Below are 20,114 nucleotides of genomic sequence, written 5' to 3' on the forward strand. Positions count from 1 at the left end.
ATCCATTATAACTTTTGAGAGAAAAGTTTTACGAGTATATAGCGTGTGTGATACGGGGGTTTTTGAGACTTGTAATTACGAGATTAACTCATGACACGTTCCTCATAAGATTCTTTTTATAAAAGCCGACGATGGTGTTGAGTTTAAAGACACATATTTTACTCTAACTATACAAAGCTATACTGCTATGGTTATAGAATTAGTGCTTCAGATTGGGACATATGTTTTTAGAAACGCAAACATTCTCAGTTTTCTTTTTCTTTGACAGTGAGACAAACATTTTCATAAACTATACATATCATAATATATAAAAGTCCTAAAATCTACACCATAAGCGCCCTTTTCCGCGCATGGGAAATTTTAAACTCAAATTTCTCAGAAGAAAAGAAAAAAATGTTATTTATTGCATTTCTGTTAGGAAAATATCATTTTAACGTGAGACACAACCGTAGAAGTAACGACAAGGCGGAGATAAACATAAAAATTTCTTCTCAAAAGAAGTCATTTTCCTCTTCGATCGAGAATTTCCCTACCAGGGGTAGTTTAAGAGAATAGTATTAATGGAAACATACAACTATTAAAAATTACTAATTGCAATATTATGTACTTTCCTATAATTAACCTAATTTTTTCATTAACCGATGAACACTCCGTAATTGTCTCTACAGAAACTTTTCTCAACAAGTAGCGTAAAAGTATAAATAAAAATTGAATTGTGACTTGTAAAAGTCGCATTGTGTTTGTGTGTGTGTGTGTGTTTTTTTTTATACAAGTAAATCTTAATTACATTTCGCGGAAATATTAAAATTCTACTATTATAGTGTGTGTATATATATAGTTATAGAGAATATATTGTTGAGACTTCTGCGCGAAATTCCAGAGACGCTTCCCTCCTATAGCATAAAACCTACAATCCATTTCTTCTTTCGTAGCATTTATAGAGCCAGTCGAACATGAAGTAATTAACGTTCTCTCTGAGGCATTCCAAACTCTTTTGCAAACTAACACTATTTTGTATTATTAACTTTTTAAATTCTCAAGCATCGTTCACAATATTCCCAAGTCAATCATTTTCTTTTCAAATTTTGAACGTTGACATAAAAAAAAGAAAATTGGGGCTAATTTTAATTTTTAGTCTTACAAAAAATGTCAAATTATAACAAAATGTCTTAAAATTAAAAAAAAAATCTTAAACTTAGACACCATATAATTGTCCGTATGTGATCCACTAATAATTTTAATTCAAGAAAATTTATTTCAAAGTAGTAAAATTTTATTGGATCAAGAAAATATTGAATCAAATATACGTAACATAAGTTTTCTTGATTCAATACTATTTTTTCCAGATGCGTAGGAAAAGAAAAATTTGTTGCATCAACAAATTAAATTGATTTTATATTGACCAATTTTTGTCGATGAAACCATATTGTTGTATCTACAAATATTTGAATTTTCTAATAATAAAATTGCCCTCATTTCACATACTAAACATCAACAAATTTATACGAGAAATAGGAACAGTGTTCATTATACGAAACATCTGCATTTATAACAGTTTTCTATATAAGAGTATTTGATCTTAAAAACTGATAACAAAAAAAAAAGTGAAAATCTATTTTGACACATAGTTAAATTTTACTAATTAGTGAAAAATTTGTTTTTCTAAAAAATCATTAGAAAATTGTAGTTAATTTATTAATAGCAAAAATTCAGTCTCTAATATTAAAAATATGAAAAATTTGTATTAAAATTTTTAAAGATCATAGTGAAGAAGAAATTTGATGCGCGTAATGCATTTGTAATAGAAATAATGTAACTATAGAATGTGAATAATCTGTACTTTTATAATATAAGATAATACGCCTAATTTCGTACCTAACCGGAAACTCTCATTTCTTTCCTTGCAAAGTCAACCTACGTATATATGACCACATGTTTAGTTCATTACATAATTCATGCTATATATATATGATGCTTGAGCGAATTTTAATGACTCATTCTCCTTAAACGTCACTAGATGACAGATTTAATGAAGATTAGTCCCTTCAGAATGCAAATTTCAGACAGCTCGGTGCCTTGTTTATTTCCAATTTTTCCGTGACTCGAAATCTTCAAGAAGATATGATTTAAAATTTTAAGAAATATAATTGAACAATATTATGTACAAAAAAAACTTTTTGAAAATTGTGAGCTCTAAATTTGAATATTAAACAGAATTATTAAAAATAAAACTAAATATTTCGACAATTTTATTTTCAAAATCTGTTTATCACGTGTTTTTCACTTGCCAATACATGTTTGTATTGTTTCAATATTTTTCCAGACAGGAAAAGCTTCTTTCTTTTTGACCTCTGTTTGAATATAACGATCCATAATGGTGAAAATTATCAAATTTAACGCTCATTTTGTTCTATATTACTTCCTCATAACATTTCAATTTAAAACACAAATTTTTTATTTATAATTAATTTTTTTTTTTTAAATTTACATCAAAACATTAAGAATGAATTTAAATTAGTTTTGAATAAGGTTAAATATTTTTGAAAAATGGTAAACTTAGCAAAAATTTATATTCATAAGAGTAAAAATTTAAAAAATAAAATAAAATATGTCGTGTTCATTATGAATCTTGTATACTTAAAAGCATCAACCAATTTAAAAGACATAAAAATTTAAAAGGTTTTTCAAACTTATTTTATATATATATATATATATATATATAAAAGTTGAAGAAGTCTTTTAGACGTTGAAATGTATGAGTTGTCTATGAAATAAATATAGAGGGGAAAAAACAGTTAAAAATATAAATATATTATAAAGAATCTAAATGTCATTCCTCTTGATTTGAAAACGGAAGAAGCTCTCGTCTCGCTATATTTATCAAAATTCAAGAAAGAGGAAGAGAGAAAGATGCGACGTAAACATCAGCTGTGCACGTCGTAAAATTTTTGCCGATATCCACACGATTTTGTCGGTGACCTACGCGCCCATGCGTATTTTCGCGTATGCATATAAGAAAAGCATGCGCGTATATATATATTTTAAGGGAAGTATCTAAAATCGTTAGAGCTGTCCTCAACGGAGTGCGTTTTTGAGTTTTTGGCAACAGGCCAAAAGATGCAGAGAAAATCCACGTCGCGTACACATTCATGAGAAAAGAAGAAAGAAATATATATGTACAAATAAAATAAAAAAAGATTGCTAAAAAGTGGTAGAAAAAGAGAAATGTAATCTATATAGAGGGGAAGAGACTAAAGCGACTTGCTTCAATTTTTTTTTTTTTTCGTTTTCTATTCTCCTTGGAAAGACTAAATAAAATGGTTGCTTTTGTCGTCTGTTTCAGAAGAGAGACTCATGTCGCGTCGACATTAGCTATTGTTTCGCCGATTGACAGGATGGACGGGATGAAGGCCAATAACTGTTTTGTCCTAGGAATCTTTGGGATCCTGCTTCTCGGGACAATTCAAGGAAGGATCATTCGACTAGGTAAATTAAATATTCATTTCATTTAAATCAAATAAAAAAAAAACCATTTTTCTTTTCAAATCTTCGAATTCAAGTCTGATGAGTTTTTTTTTAATCTATTGAAATATTTATTTATCAAAAAACAATTGAAAATAAATTTTTTTAAAATAATATAATGATAATTGTATTTGAAACCAATAAATAGTTATATTTAGCACTGAGATAAATATATTTTTCCTTAATTCAAATACAATTTTATTTTGGTTTAAATAAATAAATTTCTCTATTTGTAGGTATTATTATTATTATTTTTATAATATAAAATGTATTTTTATATTATAAAAAATTCTAATTGCAAAAATGGTCTTATTAAAAGGAAACCTATATATAAGACTATTAAAGAAAAAAAATCATTCAGTTTTAAATACTAAATTATATTTTCTTTTCTTGTTTTTGAGAGAACACGGCAAAGAACAAATTAATACAGAATGCGACAACGATGACACAGTGAATACGAAGATTTGTAAAGAAAACTTGTTCAGTATATTTTGGTGGTACAAAACGAAGAAAGAAAGCAAAAAAAAAAGTTGGTGCAGACAGCCACGAAAAGAAAAATTCAAAAGACAATTTTAAAAGAAACATTAAAAAAGAGTCAAAAATATCTCTTTAATTTATATTGTTTTAATTAATATATTTTTTTTAACAGTTAAAATACATTTTTTTTCTATTTTGCTATTTTGAATAATTTTTATTCTTTGATCTAGTTTTTATCGGCAACAATGTCAATATATAATGAAATAAAAATTTGTGATAGAATATATAAAAAGGAAAATTCCTTTTAACTCCTAATTACAACGACTGCCATACTTGATAGATATTTATCTTCTAAATTATATGACACCTCAACACTGATGTGATATCTGACCACCGATATATTTTTACGATCCTGTTTCTACTTCTGAATACAAAACGGTGTCGGGCAACTTCCCAGGATAAAGAATATTGAGATCTCAATGTCGAGATCAATGTCACTATAGAGAATCTGAGATCTGCCAAAAAAGAAAAAAAAACAACTACTTTTCTTGTCTATATAGCTTCCTGGTGGTAGGTTACACCGTGTTTTCATGTTCGTATATAATATATACATATATATATATATCTATTCGAAAAAAAATTCCCTTCCGCCTGTTTTTTACGAGCTAAACACGCCTCTAATCTTTAAGATCAACACCTGATTTTCAAGATTTCAAACACCGGAGAATGAGCGTGACACGTTTTTTAACACTATAATACAGATGATCTGTTGATGAAAGCAGCAGTTATAAGGACAGTTAGATGATCCCAAGATTTAGAATAAAATGAAATGCTTTCGCATTTCTCTTCAGCGCAGGTAGGAAAAATCCCATAAAAATGGAAAATTAAGTGAAACATAGGTAAAAGTGATAATCACAAATCGTTAAAAATGAAATTTATATTTATTTTTTGGGGAATTTTTTCAAAAAGAGAAAAAAATAGTAAGATTTGTGTCTTTCTTCTTATTATAAGGGTAAAATTAGAATCGCATAAATTCGAAAGGCAATAAAAAAAAAAAATTGTCAAAAGGAATTTCATGTAAAAGACTTCCAAGTAAGACGTTTTTTTTTTAAGAAGAAGAAGAAAAAAAGAAGAAGCGGTGAGATGCAAAACAGTTTCGATACATCGATAATAATGATTTCCACGAAATTCAATGGAATCAACGGTAAAATCGAACACAGCAAGTGAAACGTGGAAAGATTTAAAAAATCGAGACACGCCACGTAAAATTGAGGATTCCTCGACTTTTCTCTGTCAATGATAATTCTTCAATTCACGTACACATACGTTTGACGACATGCATTACAATTTAATTAGCACGCGAGAGTGCGCATCGACAACTAAAAAAAATGGCGGCATTGATTTTCAACTTAAAAACGTTGCACGAGAATTATTCTAGAATTAAGAAAAAAATCACTTAATTTTATTTAATTCTCGTTTAAAAAAAAAAAAAAAAAAAAAAAGCATTGACCTTCTCTTTCTCATGATACATTTCAACTTGGTTAATAAAAACACCAATAAGTGAGTATATTTTTAAGACAAAATGCACTTTCCCCGCAGACAAAAATAATAAAAGAAATCTCGCGTAGCTAGACACTTCGTAATAATCCGTCAGAATTGAGAATGGGCCAGAAATGTGACTAATAACCACACGTTATAAATATACATCCCTGTTAGAACAAAAAGTTATAAAAAAATTCATTTGGAAAATCATGGAAGCAAAGAAAATTAAAAAGTATTAATTTTAAAAAAAATATCCAAAAAATGTAAACTCTAAGAATTTCTTTAAAAAAAAAAATTGAAAGTTAAAAAGAGAAAAAAAAATTGCCGACTCATAAAAAAAGGGTTTCGTGCAGAAAAAGGGCGGGAATATATTTAGCTTCCGAAAAGGTGTTCGCAGGTAATCATGTGTACACGTGCTATACGTGGACAAATCAATTTACATAATCGGTCAGGATTTAATGCTTTGTAAAAATCAAGGCTTTATAAATTCTCACAAGCGCAGGTAGCCCGGACAGTGGGTGCAATATTCGTTTATGATGGTTTTAAGAACATATACCCGACCCAACCAAAAGTCAAAATTCACATCTGGTTCACAGACCCAGTGACTTTCACAGTCAGTGGTGCGCCTTTACAAAAACGACCCTGATGGGTGAAACTAGATTTTTCGTCGAAATCGTAAACTCTGTGAGAGTCGCACACACGTGCCTGGCAAAAGTTAAACATGAAAAAGTTCTCTAATATAATAACGCTCGTGTCATATTACTCACACAGTGCCGATTATTAAAGACAAAAAGTAACCTCGTTAAAGGGCGCGGACGAAATTTTTATTTCAACGCAAGACAAATCTCTTGTAACTGTATCTATATACATATAACTGACTTCATTAGCCAGAAACTCAAAGTCTGAAATAAATATTTCATACGAACTACCTTTTTTGTTTATTAATATACTTTTTATTCCGTATTTATTTTATTTTTTACGGTTTAACATTTTTTTCATTCATAACAGTCAGATTTAGAATATTTATTATATTATTATTTATAATATACTAATAATAATAATATAATTAAATATTTTTAGTGTTTTATTATCGAGAAATAATTTAACAAAATACTTAAGCGTTCCTATTTAAAAATAGCAAAATTGAATTTGAAATTTTAATTTAGAAAAAAGGAACAATCCACCACTCATTATTTACGCTTCTTTGAGTTCGTAAATGAGCTTCGAACACACGTGCTGCAGATGAACATTTATGAAACAAAAAAAAAGAATTTTTTGTTTTCAATTAACAATTTTTTTTTTTTAAATTGACAAAATCAAATAATTGAATGAAAATAATTTAATAATAATTTGAAATGGACTCAATTAAAATGTGTCATTATTGTGACATTAAACATTATTCGATGAGATATATTTTTATTAATGACGAATATATGAACCTTTAAAAAGTCATTTATCATACTTTTTTCATGTTCGTATATATTAATGGTTGCTTATCGAGAGGAGTATATAAATCACATTGTCATTTTTCTGTGTATATATATATATATAACTGTAACTATGAGTATACATATATGTATGCGTATACTATACGGTGTAAGTTCTATTATGATTGGGCTCAATTGTCCAATTGACCGGTCGGCGTGCACTACATCGAGAGGCTTTAGCAATACATTACTTTATTGCTATATAGTATATAAAAACGGGTCGAGAAATATTGTCAACTACCCTGATGGGCAAACTTTACCCGCACAGATAATCCAAACTCATGAGAACTCCTTTTGTCTATTCAAAAGCGTAATAGCGACTAATATTATATCAATTGAAAGACAAAAAAATATGACCGGACCCGTTTTACTTGTATGTAAAACTTAGTGAATCAAAATTTACACTATTATTATCGAATTCACATTTAGCTCAATTTTATAAAAATATACATCATCGAACTAATTTTTTAATAAAAATTCTTTAAATTAAAAAAATATTTTTTTGATTAAAAAAATCAATAATTCTGACAAATTGCATAATTAAGCTATTGTTTATTCATTACATGTGAAAGTCATCCAGAGACAAAAAACAAAATCACATATGTATTCACTGCGAGAGAAATCGATAAGCTTTCACAGAACATTGCTCTGTTCAGTCTCCTAATTAAAAAAATTAAATATGGAGCACTCATTAAGATAAAATCCTCTCGTTTCATGATCAATCTTTTATTATCTAAAGAAACGTTGATAGATGGAAAATGTAATTATGCAGGTGTGTTAGTCATCAAAAGAAAAAGAAAAAAAAAATTGGCGAATATATCTATGCAACAGGTGAATCCATCAAAAAACTTCAACCTCAAAGAATTCTTCATCTCGTTTTTTTTACCTATCCCTAAAAGATATAAAAGGGTACACTAAAACACATAAAAAGGAATTTTAATTAGAAACTGAATATTTAATTCAATCGTTCCAGAAATTATGAAACCTTCTTAAAATTATTAAATTAATTACACAATTAATAGTCAATTAAAATTAATTAATTTATTAACTTATTATTATTATTAATTTCTTCGATTAAATTATTCAAAAAATATGAATAAAATTATATACGAAAATCATGCTTTCAGGTATATCTTGATAGACTTTTATATGATGTTTTTTTTTTGCATATCTCATTTAAAAACGTTAAATTAATTTTCAGTTTCTGTTAAAATTGCTACATTTAATACTTTTGAGTTATTTAAAATAAACTTGAGAATGTAAATAGATGAAGATAACTTGAATTATATGCGATACAAGAATATGTGAGGAAAAAAGACTTTGAAGGGAATTAAGTTTCTTCTTTTGTGGAATTAATGTCAGCCATTAAATGAAGAGTGGAGCAAACGAGAATATATCGTAACGATTAAAAAGCTTTAGGATTAAAGGACCAACTTGTCTTAAGTGAAGTGTGAGTTTCTTGTGCTATGGAAAAATATTCCATCATCTGTGGATAATCCGCCAAAAAGAATACTTTAAAACATCTTATTTCTGTTCAAGTAAAAAAAAAACCTCTTTCAGTTTCAATGTATTGGAAAATATTAATAAAATATATTCACCAACAAAAAAATAATATTGAGTGCATTAATGATAACGATAAAATACGAATACATTTTTTATATTTAAATTTCACTTTCAAAAGTTAATAATAATAAAATAATATAAACATTATTATTATTATTATTATTATTATTATTATTATTATTATTATTATTATTAATTGAAATTCTAAAGAAATAAAGTTGAAAATTTACGTTTAAACATGAATTTTAAATTTAAAAAAAATCTAAAAATTCCTTTTGTAAACAACGGAGAATATATTTTTCGACCCTTTCATTAACTCTTCTTTCACTAAATTTGATTATTTTCCTTTCGACATAAATTCAGCCCTACGTTTTACACGACTTCACCACAATTTTAACAGAATTTGCGTAATTAAACTAACACAAATCAGCTCTAGTGATACTAACGTTAATGTAACAGACTGATTTTCATGGGGAATTTATTTCGAAATAGAATCCCATCAGACGTTAAATATATGCACTTAACGCTTCTCCTAAATCTTTCCCAAAATTTTCATCACTTCCCATAAAGCACATACCTATATATTATAATCATTTTTATTTTATTTATAAGTTCAAAATATAATTAACTTTTAAATAATACACAATTTATTGCAATAAACATTTAGGAAAAAATTTTGTTTTATAATTTTCAAAAAAGTTTTAAAAATTAAATTTACCATTTTTCAAAATTATAATAATTTTTATAAAATAATATCTATTTTAAAAAATAATAAAAAAAATAATACAAATAATAAAAAAATTAATCATGAAAAGTAACAATAATCTAACCATATAAAATCTTACGCAAATTATGACATCGCATTATCAAATACTGACTCTATCAATTTAAATTTGCATAAACATTTTCTTATTCCTATCGAAGAAAATTACATAAGAAGCGAGAGTACGCGGGGAAAAGTTTATTATAAACGCTCTTCGCGCATCTATGAGAATCAGTCGAATTTTCCGCGATTTGCATTTATATATGTTTTATTCATGAATTATGCACGATTTGCGGCTTGATGTTTTTATCTTCGCTTACTTATTTGCTGTTCACGGCTTTTATGTATATACACAAGATTGACGCGCGTCCCTACGATGAAACTACATATAATTATTTTCAACCAAAAGCAATGCATTCTCTAAATTTATATTTTAATGCTGAAGAAATATAAATAGTTATAGAATTTAACTAAGGCCCTTCAACGATTTTTATTGAAAATCATAATGATATCGCTAAAAGTAAATAAAAATCATTGTACTGAAATATGATTTTTAAGTATTTATTTTAATAATAAATGAAAATGCATAATAATGATAAATTTCAAAATATACTCTCTAAATCTGAATTAGTAAAAATGTTTACTAATTTAAATTAGTGACTCACTTTTTGCTTTAGAATTAGTTAAATTTTACTAATTGTTAGTAAAAGTTACTAATAATTAGTAAAATTTTACTAATTCAGAAGCAAAAAGTGAGTCACTAATTCAAATTAGTAAACATTTTTACTAATTCAGATTTAGAGAGTAAAGAAAATGTAAAAAAAAAATATTTGCCTGCAAAAAACATTTTCCATTGATTGTTTGACTTTTCATTAAAAATTTTTTTGCTTAAAAAAGAAAAAACGAAAAAAAAATTTGTTGTAATTTAAAATATCAAAAATAGAATCCATTAAATAAAATGACGATAAATAATATACGTATATATATTGAGATGCTGTCTCTTATATGTACGCGAGTACAAGATAATAGATTAATAGTGTTTGGCAACGCATCTTAGAAAACAGTGGCGCAAAATGTAGTTCAGAGTGCATTTGAGTGACACAATATACTTCTGACAGCTGTCAAAAACTTTCCAATTAATTTATGAGTGACACGTGCCCCTCCTTGTAAGCTTCATCCTATATATAGAATAGGGGAGTTTATATATATGTATGTTTGAAAACTGCATTTTAGGGGCGCTCTTGCCATTTTTAATACTTATCAAAGGAAAAGAAATAAAATAAAAAGAAACAAAAAATTTACGTCTAAATTAACTCTTGACTTGAATTCGTTTTATATGTTATAAGAATTAATTTCGCATGATGAAGAAAGTATTAAAATTTTTAATCTTTTTTTTAGCCAAAAATTCTAATTGAATCAATTTTTTAAAATCGAAAAAAAACTTTCATGGAATAATAATCATCTTCAAATAAAAATAATATAATATGGGAAAATTGTTAAAGTATTAGATAAAAGTTTAGGATCAGAGAAAATAAGAGAAACCACACAAGTTACTGAAAAGTTTACATTACTCATTCCACAGCTTTTTTTTTTTACATAAGATTGCCGCATATGCAATATTGATAAATACAAAATCGGTATTTTTGAATTTTCAAAGCTTTTTGACATTGAATTCGAAGAATCCCTAAGTTTTGACAGATTTCTACAGGGTGGGCTGCTTGAAAGATGCTCATCAAAACTTGACTTAAAGAAACAAACGATGGTCATAGTTGTAATGTCGCCGCAGAATTATTATGTATTTTAGTTATTTCATCTAACTTCCTAATATAAGTTTAATTTTATAAAATAAGGTCAAAATAACAAAAGAAAAAATGTTTATCCTATTTTTACAGAGCCAGAATAAATAAAATCAGAGAAAACAAAAAAAAATTTGTTTCTAGATTCTGATTACTGAATTTAACAAAATTTTCTTTCTTCAATTATTTCAAATGTTTAATAAATATATGTATTACCTGTTCATTTTTTACAAAGCAAATTGGAAGCATTAACGCAGAAGAACTTACATACACCTCACGATATATACTCTTTGACTATTCTTGGCGCCTGCATGGCGTTGGCCAGATGGCTTGTGACGTCATTATATATATATATATAAAATTCTAGTTGCACGCAAACCTTTTGCAAATCAATAAAAAAAAAAATTTACATTCTCATAACGAAAAAAATCCCCGCATGTTGATCTACATAACGAGAGTACTTGAGACGAATAAAACAAACAAAAAAATTAGAATAATAACTGTCCCTAATGCTTGAACAAATTAGGAATCTCTTCCAACTGTATCTTCTTGAGAATTCATTACACATATTTAGGGCAAAAAAGATTTATTCTCGAGTTGAAAGACCAGACCCACGAATAGTTTGTGCTCTGCGTAAACTTGAAAAAAAAGTATATGAGAGAGAAAAAGAGGGAGAGATGAAAATAAAGGGTTCACCGGGAAGTCACGTGTAGTGCAGATGAGCATGGTCCAAAAGACGACAGAGTAAAAAAAAAATAACTTTCAGGCATTCGTCTAATTTCTTTTTATTTTGTGGATCTTAATCACAGTATAAACTTGAACAATTCTAATACATGTATTGCGCCAACGGTACCTATACTTGTTTTCATAAAGCAACAAAGTCAGGATGTTTAAATAGGAGACAAAAGAACAGTCTTGTACAAAAAATAAAATGGCACGAGACTGAAATCTGTTCATCTCGCAAAGGAAGAGAATATATATATATATATATATATATATATATATATATATATATATATACTGTTATTCTCTTCCTACAATTTCCGTACACGTGTTTTGCAAACATTTTAAATAAACTTGTTAAAAATTGAAAATACTCATTGAAATTGACTTTCTCTTTAAAAAAAAAAATTCCATTTCATCGGAGTGTTTCAAAAATCTGAAAATTTGCGAGAAAAATATATTTTACAAAACAACATATTTTTTATAGGGAAAAAGATTCTTCAATAATGGAAATTGAAAAAAAAAAATGTAGACGCCTCTGAATCAGTTTCATTAATTTAACAAAAATACTTGATCCAAATCAAGAAAAAAAAATACAATCAGAAAATACAACTATTTCCAGAACCTCTGAATGGGAAAAGAAGAATTAGAAATAGAGATGAATGATAAAAATCCAGAAAAACTGTAACAAAAAAATTCTACGTCTGAGAATTTTACTCTGTAGGAACAATTTAATTCAATTGCAAAGTGAATTCTATAAATATCGCACAGTAAAAAAATGGTTTCAAACAATTCGACTCTTCGCATAAATAAAGAATTGTAAATATTTCCAAAATACTTGAAATTTGACAGAAAATACTCGAATCTTTTTCATAACTATCTAACAATGTATAGGACTATCAATTATAATGAATTTAAATAGTCAATTTAAAAATATTAATTTACTTTCAACATTTTTTTTTTAAATTTTATTTTATCAAAAATTATTTATTATAAATAAATGAAAAAAATGAATTAACGATATAAATTGACAATCACAATACAATCACAAATCACTTCAGACAAAACAAATAAAATAAAAAGCAAGCTACTTGGCAATTAATCGAAATCAAGAGCAAAATAACTTAATTCGTTCAAACGTTGACGTCAAAATTAGAGAAGTTTGCTATTCAGAGAACGAAAATAACCATTTCCAAGATTAGACTAATAGTATTAATCACAGTTTCATTAATCTAATCAGTCGGACAGGGTAATTCAGCGTCGCGCAAATGTTTCTCCACTGGAGTAAGAGATCTCTCTCATTAGTTGGTCAACTCATTCATAAGGCCACAGAATTCGCGGATTTGCTATTTGCCATTTGGAAAACGTCCAAAATTGAATCGCAACGCATTGTTCCTTTTTACCTCTCCCCTTTTTTCTTTACTCTAAATCCCCCACCCCATCTTTATTTTCAGTATTGCCATCCGTTCCCCAAATTCCCCTCTTCTTCATATATACTCATCGGCCCCAGAATGCACTTTACTAAATATAGATCTGCTATAGGTGCCATCATCATGAATCCCCCCCTATATATATATATAGATATATAATATGTATATATATTCTGATACAGCATCTTGGACTCTATTCACGAGACAGAATTTCACTGATGATTTTTAAAAGGGAGAAATCACCAAAGTCACACTCACCCCTATGTCTTAAATCTAAAAACTTGTATTCCCTACTTGCATCTGCTTATAATATTTTTTATTTCGTCGAATGATTAACGGATTACTCCCTAAAAAAGAAGAAAGTTTTCATTTGAAAATAACTTTTAATTATGTGAGAAATGAATGTCAAAAGGATTCTTTTTGCATTTAAAGAAGAAACTTTCTAATTTAAAAATTTTTTATTATCATTTTAATTAATACTTTTTTAATTTTTTTTTTCAACTTGTGGAAGATGAACTGGAAAAAAGTGTAATATCGCAACAGTTGAAAAAAAGTTTTCTTTAGATCAAACACATTTTTACACTTTTATATATATAATATATATAGGCATTATGCACATTGTTGTCCTAAATAGTTATATACTTGAAACTCACGACAAGAAAACAGAATGTCGCGTTCCTCGTGACTATATAAAATCTTGAACTGCATTTGAATGCCAAGAAAGATGCAAATTGAAAAGAACGGTGTAAAACGATTCACGAATAACAAGAAGCCTTTCACTATAAGTCGTACTTTGTTTTTAAGGACGCGTTTCACTACTGTGCGACGTCTTCTTTTCAATTCGTTCGAGTTATTATGTCATTATGTCAAGTAAATAGTCCACTCACGACAATTTATCATTGAAATCAATATATAAATTTTATAAAATACAAATGACTCAAAAAAAACGTTAACATAATAAATGTTATGCATTCAAATAGTAACTCAAACAATTAACATGATAAATTTTATTCTACCCCGAAAAATAAACATTCGATGAAATTTATTTTTTTTTTACTCACAAATCACTGACTCTTTTTTCTTGACACAAATTAGAAACTTATTATATACGTGCGATTCCAAGTGAGATTTTGACTTTTTCGGAGTAGGTTAACCGATTGCAATGAAACTTTGGAATTTTTTTATATATAGTAAGACTAATCTTTAACGTAAATTTCAGCCTAAAATATTTGTTAGTTTACGAGATTTCCAATAATAACAAAAAATTTAAAACTGCTATATCTTCCGTTCTAATAAACGGATTGAGGTCTACTTTTTTTTAAAATGTCAAGGAAAATGAGAGGAATAAATCTCTTTGAGAACATTTTTTTATAATTTTACAACTAAAAAAATTATTAAATAATAATTGAATAACTTTCGCGCGACTAACTAAAATTCAATCACTTAAACGCTAAAATGATCTTACCTGTGCGATTCCAAGTGAGATTTTGACTTTTTCGGAGTAGGTTAACCGATTGCAATGAAACTTTGGAATTTTGTTATATATAGTAAGACTAATCTTTAACGTAAATTTCAGCCTAAAATATTTGTTAGTTTACGAGATTTGCAATAATAACAAAAAATTTAAAACTGCTATATCTTCCGTTCTAATAAACGGATTGAGGTCTACTTTTTTTTAAAATGTCAAGGAAAATGAGAGGAATAAATCTCTTTCAGAACATTTTTTTATAATTTTACAACTAAAAAAATTATTAAATAATAATTGAATAACTTTCGCGCGACTAACTAAAATTCAATCACTTAAACGCTAAAATGATCTTACCTGTGTTTTCTTTAATGTTCCAAAGGATTTTTATTGTAAATGTAAGTTTAACTTAAGAAATTTTATTAATTTATTAGTATAAACAATTGAGATTTCTGCTAGTTGACGTGCAGACGACATTGCGCACGCAGCATTCTCACATAGCCAATTTAGTCCACGAATCACGTCAGTTGGCTATGTGAGAATGCTGCGTGCGCAATGTCGTCTGCACGTCAACTAGCAGAAATCTCAATTGTTTATACTAATAAATTAATAAAATTTCTTAAGTTAAACTTACATTTACAATAAAAATCCTTTGGAACATTAAAGAAAACACAGGTAAGATCATTTTAGCGTTTAAGTGATTGAATTTTAGTTAGTCGCGCGAAAGTTATTCAATTATTATTTAATAATTTTTTTAGTTGTAAAATTATAAAAAAATGTTCTGAAAGAGATTTATTCCTCTCATTTTCCTTGACATTTTAAAAAAAAGTAGACCTCAATCCGTTTATTAGAACGGAAGATATAGCAGTTTTAAATTTTTTGTTATTATTGCAAATCTCGTAAACTAACAAATATTTTAGGCTGAAATTTACGTTAAAGATTAGTCTTACTATATATAACAAAATTCCAAAGTTTCATTGCAATCGGTTAACCTACTCCGAAAAAGTCAAAATCTCACTTGGAATCGCACACCTGTATTTTCTTTAATGTTCCAAAGGATTTTTATTGTAAATGTAAGTTTGACTTAAGAAATTTTATTAATTTATTAGTATAAACAATTGAGATTTCTGCTAGTTGACGTGCAGACGACATTGCGCACGCAGCATTCTCCTGTAACCAACTGACGTGATTCGTGGACTAAATTGGCTATGTGAGAATGCTGCGTGCGCAATGTCGTCTGCACGTCAACTAGCAGAAATCTCAATTGTTTATACTAATAAATTAATAAAATTTCTTAAGTTAAACTTACATTTACAATAAAAATCCTTTGGAACATTAAAGAAAATACAGGTAAGATCATTTTAGCGTTTAAGTGATTGAATTTTAGTTAGTCGCGCGAAAGTTATTCAATTATTATTTAATAATTTTTTTAGTTGTAAAATTATAAAAAAATGTTCTGAAAGAGATTTATTCCTCTCATTTTCCTTGACATTTTAAAAAAAAGTAGACCTCAATCCGTTTATTAGAACGGAAGATATAGCAGTTTTAAATTTGTTGTTATTATTGCAAATCTCGTAAACTAACAAATATTTTAGGCTGAAATTTACGTTAAAGATTAGTCTTACTATATATAAAAAAATTCCAAAGTTTCATTGCAATCGGTTAACCTACTCCGAAAAAGTCAAAATCTCACTTGGAATCGCACATACATATAATTATATATTTATTATAATTTAAATTATTAAAAATTTGTGTTATTTTTTTGCTTTTTTGCAGATGTACAAAATCAAAAGAATACAGTGTTTGTTGGAGAAAAATTACACCTACGATGTTCGACAACACCAGAAACAGAATCAATAATTTGGTATAAAAACGGTGAAATTTTAATGGCAAAATTGCCAAGAATTCGTATTGTAAAACAAAGTTTAAAAATTCGATCATTACGAATGGAAGACTCAGGAAATTATAGTTGTCGATTTAATTCAAATCAACACATCAAATGGCGTAATATATCAATTGATGTGGAACCATATCAGAATGATGACTATCAAGACGACAAGGAAACACTTGGAAATATTCAAAGTGCCTTTACACCTGAAGAAGAAACCAATGAACTCTATATAGAAGCCAGAAGTAAGAACTTAAAATTTTATTAAATTTAGAAAATAGTCTTACGACTATTTTTGAGTTTTTTTTTAACAACATTTTTAAAAAGAATAATATATATATGTGTGTAAATTAAGGGGAAAAATATAAATTTATTTTCACAGGATTACCAGAAGCGCGGTCCCTTTACCTAGACACAGAATTTGAGAATTCAAAAATCGAATACGAACGAGATGAAAATGAGGACGTGGGTGAACATAATCAAACGGAACCCTTAAGTGCTCCGTCCTTCAATAAAAATGAGGAAATACAAGATTTAATTGTAAAACCGACGGGAAGTACATTGAGACTGAGATGTCCAGCTGTTGGCAATCCTCGGCCAAACATCACGTGGTGGAAAAATAACGATGAACCGACAAAACCTCTAGGAGTTAGTAGAAACAGATGGATTCTCAAGTTAGAGAACATTGCCTTACAAGATGCTGGAAACTATACCTGCCAAGTTTGTAACAGTTTTGGATGCATCAATCACGTCTTCAAAGTCGACATTATTGGTGAGTTTTACTGTCAAAGATAAAACGCACTATTCTTATAGAAAACTTCAAGCTATTTAATTGAAATTTATTTATTTTTTGTTTCTAAAATTATTAGATATTTGAAACTATATCCTATGCAGAATATTAATAAACAGGGTGTCAAGCAAGAAGTACAAAAAAAAATTCTCTGACCGCTGGACACCCTGATAAAATATTAGATAATTTTATTATTAATCAGTAATAAATTTTCAAATAATGCAATAAAAAAAAAAATATGTATTACATTTTTAGAAGCTACCGACAGTTTCTTGGAATCGGATTCTGATAATGAGAAATTGGACAATGAAAAAGATGGGAGTCCGGGTGAACATAATAAAACGCTACCGGAATGTCCGCCAATGTTCAATAAAAATGACGAAATGCATGCAACAGTCGTAAAACCCGCCGGAAGTATGTTGCGCCTGAGGTGCCCAGCTGTAGGCAATCCACAACCAAATATCACTTGGCTCAAGAATAACGAAGAGCCAAAGAGGACTTTAGGAATAATAATAACGGTCAAGTGGAGTCTGAGGCTCGAGGATGTTGTTATTCAAGACGGCGGAAATTATACCTGCATCGTTTGCAACAATCTCGGTTGCATCAATCACACTTTCAAAGTCGAAATCATTGGTGAGTCTCTCTTACATTATCTTATATAGGACGATTATGCTCTTGAATTACTTGTTATAGCAATTCATTCATGATCTTCAACTGTATAATTTTATCTGAATTACGATTTAATGTTTTTTTAAGTGATCCTTGCATTAGTATATTTATAAATTTTTTTTCAATAATAAAAATTTGCAATTAAGTCACTATAGTTATATAAATTACAATTCATTGTAAAATTCATTTATTAATGAAAAGAAAAAAGACTTTTTGCTCATTTTTATAATTTGACAAGTTATTTATCGAATGAAATTAAAATTTGCGTAATATAAAAATAGAACGATTTCCACACAAACCATACATCAACGAGGATTTCCCTAAAAATGTGACGGCCTTAATTCATACGAATGTTACATTTAAATGTCCAATTGTATCGGATCTCGAACCATATATGGAGTGGAGACGATTTTCAAATAAACCTAATGATCAAGAGAAAGCTCCAGAAGGGGAACAACTTGAGGTACATCCACTATTGAATACGGTGGAGGTTCCTAGAATCATGCTTATATTCTCTGTTTCTATAATTTATAATGGAGACGAATATATGAATTTTATTTCATTTTTCATGAAAGATTTCATCTTATATTTCATTTTCACTATCAATTTCATTCACAACTGTTGGTTATTGGACACACCTATATATAATATATATCTAAGCTTCATTGAAATAAAAAATTTTCAGAAATCCCTGCTGGCTCCAGAATCTGAAATATTCTCTTTACTGTACAAATATATATATATATATATATATATTTATTACATATTTATTAACTTGAAAATATTTCTACTTAGGACTTACAATTTTTTCAAATCTGCTTTTTTCCTCACTATGAATCGTTCTGGTGAAGGTTTTATTTGTATCAAAATCAATTTGTGAATGAAATAATAAAATGAATTTTAAATGTATATGAATGGTTGTCTAAAATTTTGAATTTTGAAATATTTATTGCATTGATTTTGATACAAACTATCATCTTTAAATCTCTCGTGTCTAATTTAACGAAACTGTCAATAAGTTTATGTACGTCTGTAAAAATTGGTGGTTGGGTATCTTTTTCTGTAGAAACTGTGAAACATCGACCAATCCTGACTGTAGCACCGGCAAATACAACGGTACTAATTGGAGGCAACGCTACTATGAACTGTCAAGTACTTTCGGATGCTCATCGTCATCTTGAGTGGTATCACGGCTACCATACTGATCTTGAAAACATCATCAAAACCAACCAAAGCTTACGGGTCGAGGTTAAGGTGGGCTTGCAGTTCTATCTGCATCTGCATGAAACTCGTGTGTTTTTACAGCTTTCCACTATATTTATACTACCAATTTGTAACAATCTAACTATTTTTTGCACGATACATATTATAGCTAACAAATACCATTTTATATTGAATTCTAAATTTTTTATTCCACTAACAGGGTGTCCAACAAATTTTGAAAAAATTCAAGACCTTTTCAAGGTTTTAAAGATTTGCTGCGGACATCCTGAGTTTTTAAAATCATTTACAAATATATTTTTCTTCTTTTGTGATACTATGTAACCTATTTTTAATTTTGTATAATTATTAACTATCCAAAATTAAGTAAAATATAAATTTAATAACTTGTTTTAATTTCAATTTGCATGTTGTTTTTTTTTTTGCAATATTACTCGTCGCCAATCAATATCAAAGAGCACTGAATGAACAGTAGAAAAAACTGATATTGATTTTAAATTTTGTTAATTCAAAAAAGTAATTTTAAAACTTATTCCTCTAAACATGAAAATTATTTATAGAGTGGTATGGACCACAATCCTGAAGTTTTGACTCTTATCAACGTGACTGAGAAGGATGAGGGTTGGTACACTTGTATAGCTCAAAACACACTCGGCGAAACTTTTAGCAGTGCTTATCTTCGAGTTGTAGATTGTACGTATAATTTTATTTAATTTTAGAAATAATAATTCAGTATTTCTCAAAACAAAAAGAAACGATCAAAATGAAAATTCAAGTA

At 28.0% G+C, this 20,114-nt stretch overlaps 1 protein-coding gene and 1 long non-coding RNA gene across 3 annotated transcripts in view; one reads left to right on the plus strand and one right to left on the minus strand.

Annotated features, from left to right (window-relative positions):
- Window positions 1-20,114, minus strand: part of LOC127291497 (uncharacterized) — a 76,415-nt gene that overhangs the window by 39,107 nt on the left and 17,194 nt on the right. The window lies entirely within an intron of this gene.
- The window catches only part of LOC127291494 (fibroblast growth factor receptor homolog 1-like), a 58,168-nt gene that overhangs the window by 33,745 nt on the left and 4,309 nt on the right, over window positions 1-20,114 (plus strand). The window contains exons 2-7 of one of the 2 annotated variants that reach the window (XM_051320672.1): window positions 3,344-3,486; window positions 16,545-16,901; window positions 17,039-17,428; window positions 17,702-18,079; window positions 18,397-18,578; window positions 19,897-20,029. In XM_051320672.1, coding sequence (XP_051176629.1) covers window positions 3,396-3,486; window positions 16,545-16,901; window positions 17,039-17,428; window positions 17,702-18,079; window positions 18,397-18,578; window positions 19,897-20,029 — 1,531 coding nt within the window. In that variant the 5' untranslated portion in view covers window positions 3,344-3,395. Of the gene's footprint in view, window positions 1-3,343; window positions 3,487-16,544; window positions 16,902-17,038; window positions 17,429-17,701; window positions 18,080-18,396; window positions 18,579-19,181; window positions 19,370-19,896; window positions 20,030-20,114 lie in introns of both variants that reach the window. The other variant, XM_051320671.1, reaches the window with a different exon arrangement.

Source organism: Leptopilina boulardi, unplaced genomic scaffold, assembly GCF_019393585.1.
Source record: "Leptopilina boulardi isolate dan_hultmark-lab unplaced genomic scaffold, ZJU_Lbou_2.1 LbouV2_137, whole genome shotgun sequence".
NCBI classification, from domain to species: Eukaryota; Metazoa; Arthropoda; class Insecta; order Hymenoptera; family Figitidae; genus Leptopilina; species Leptopilina boulardi.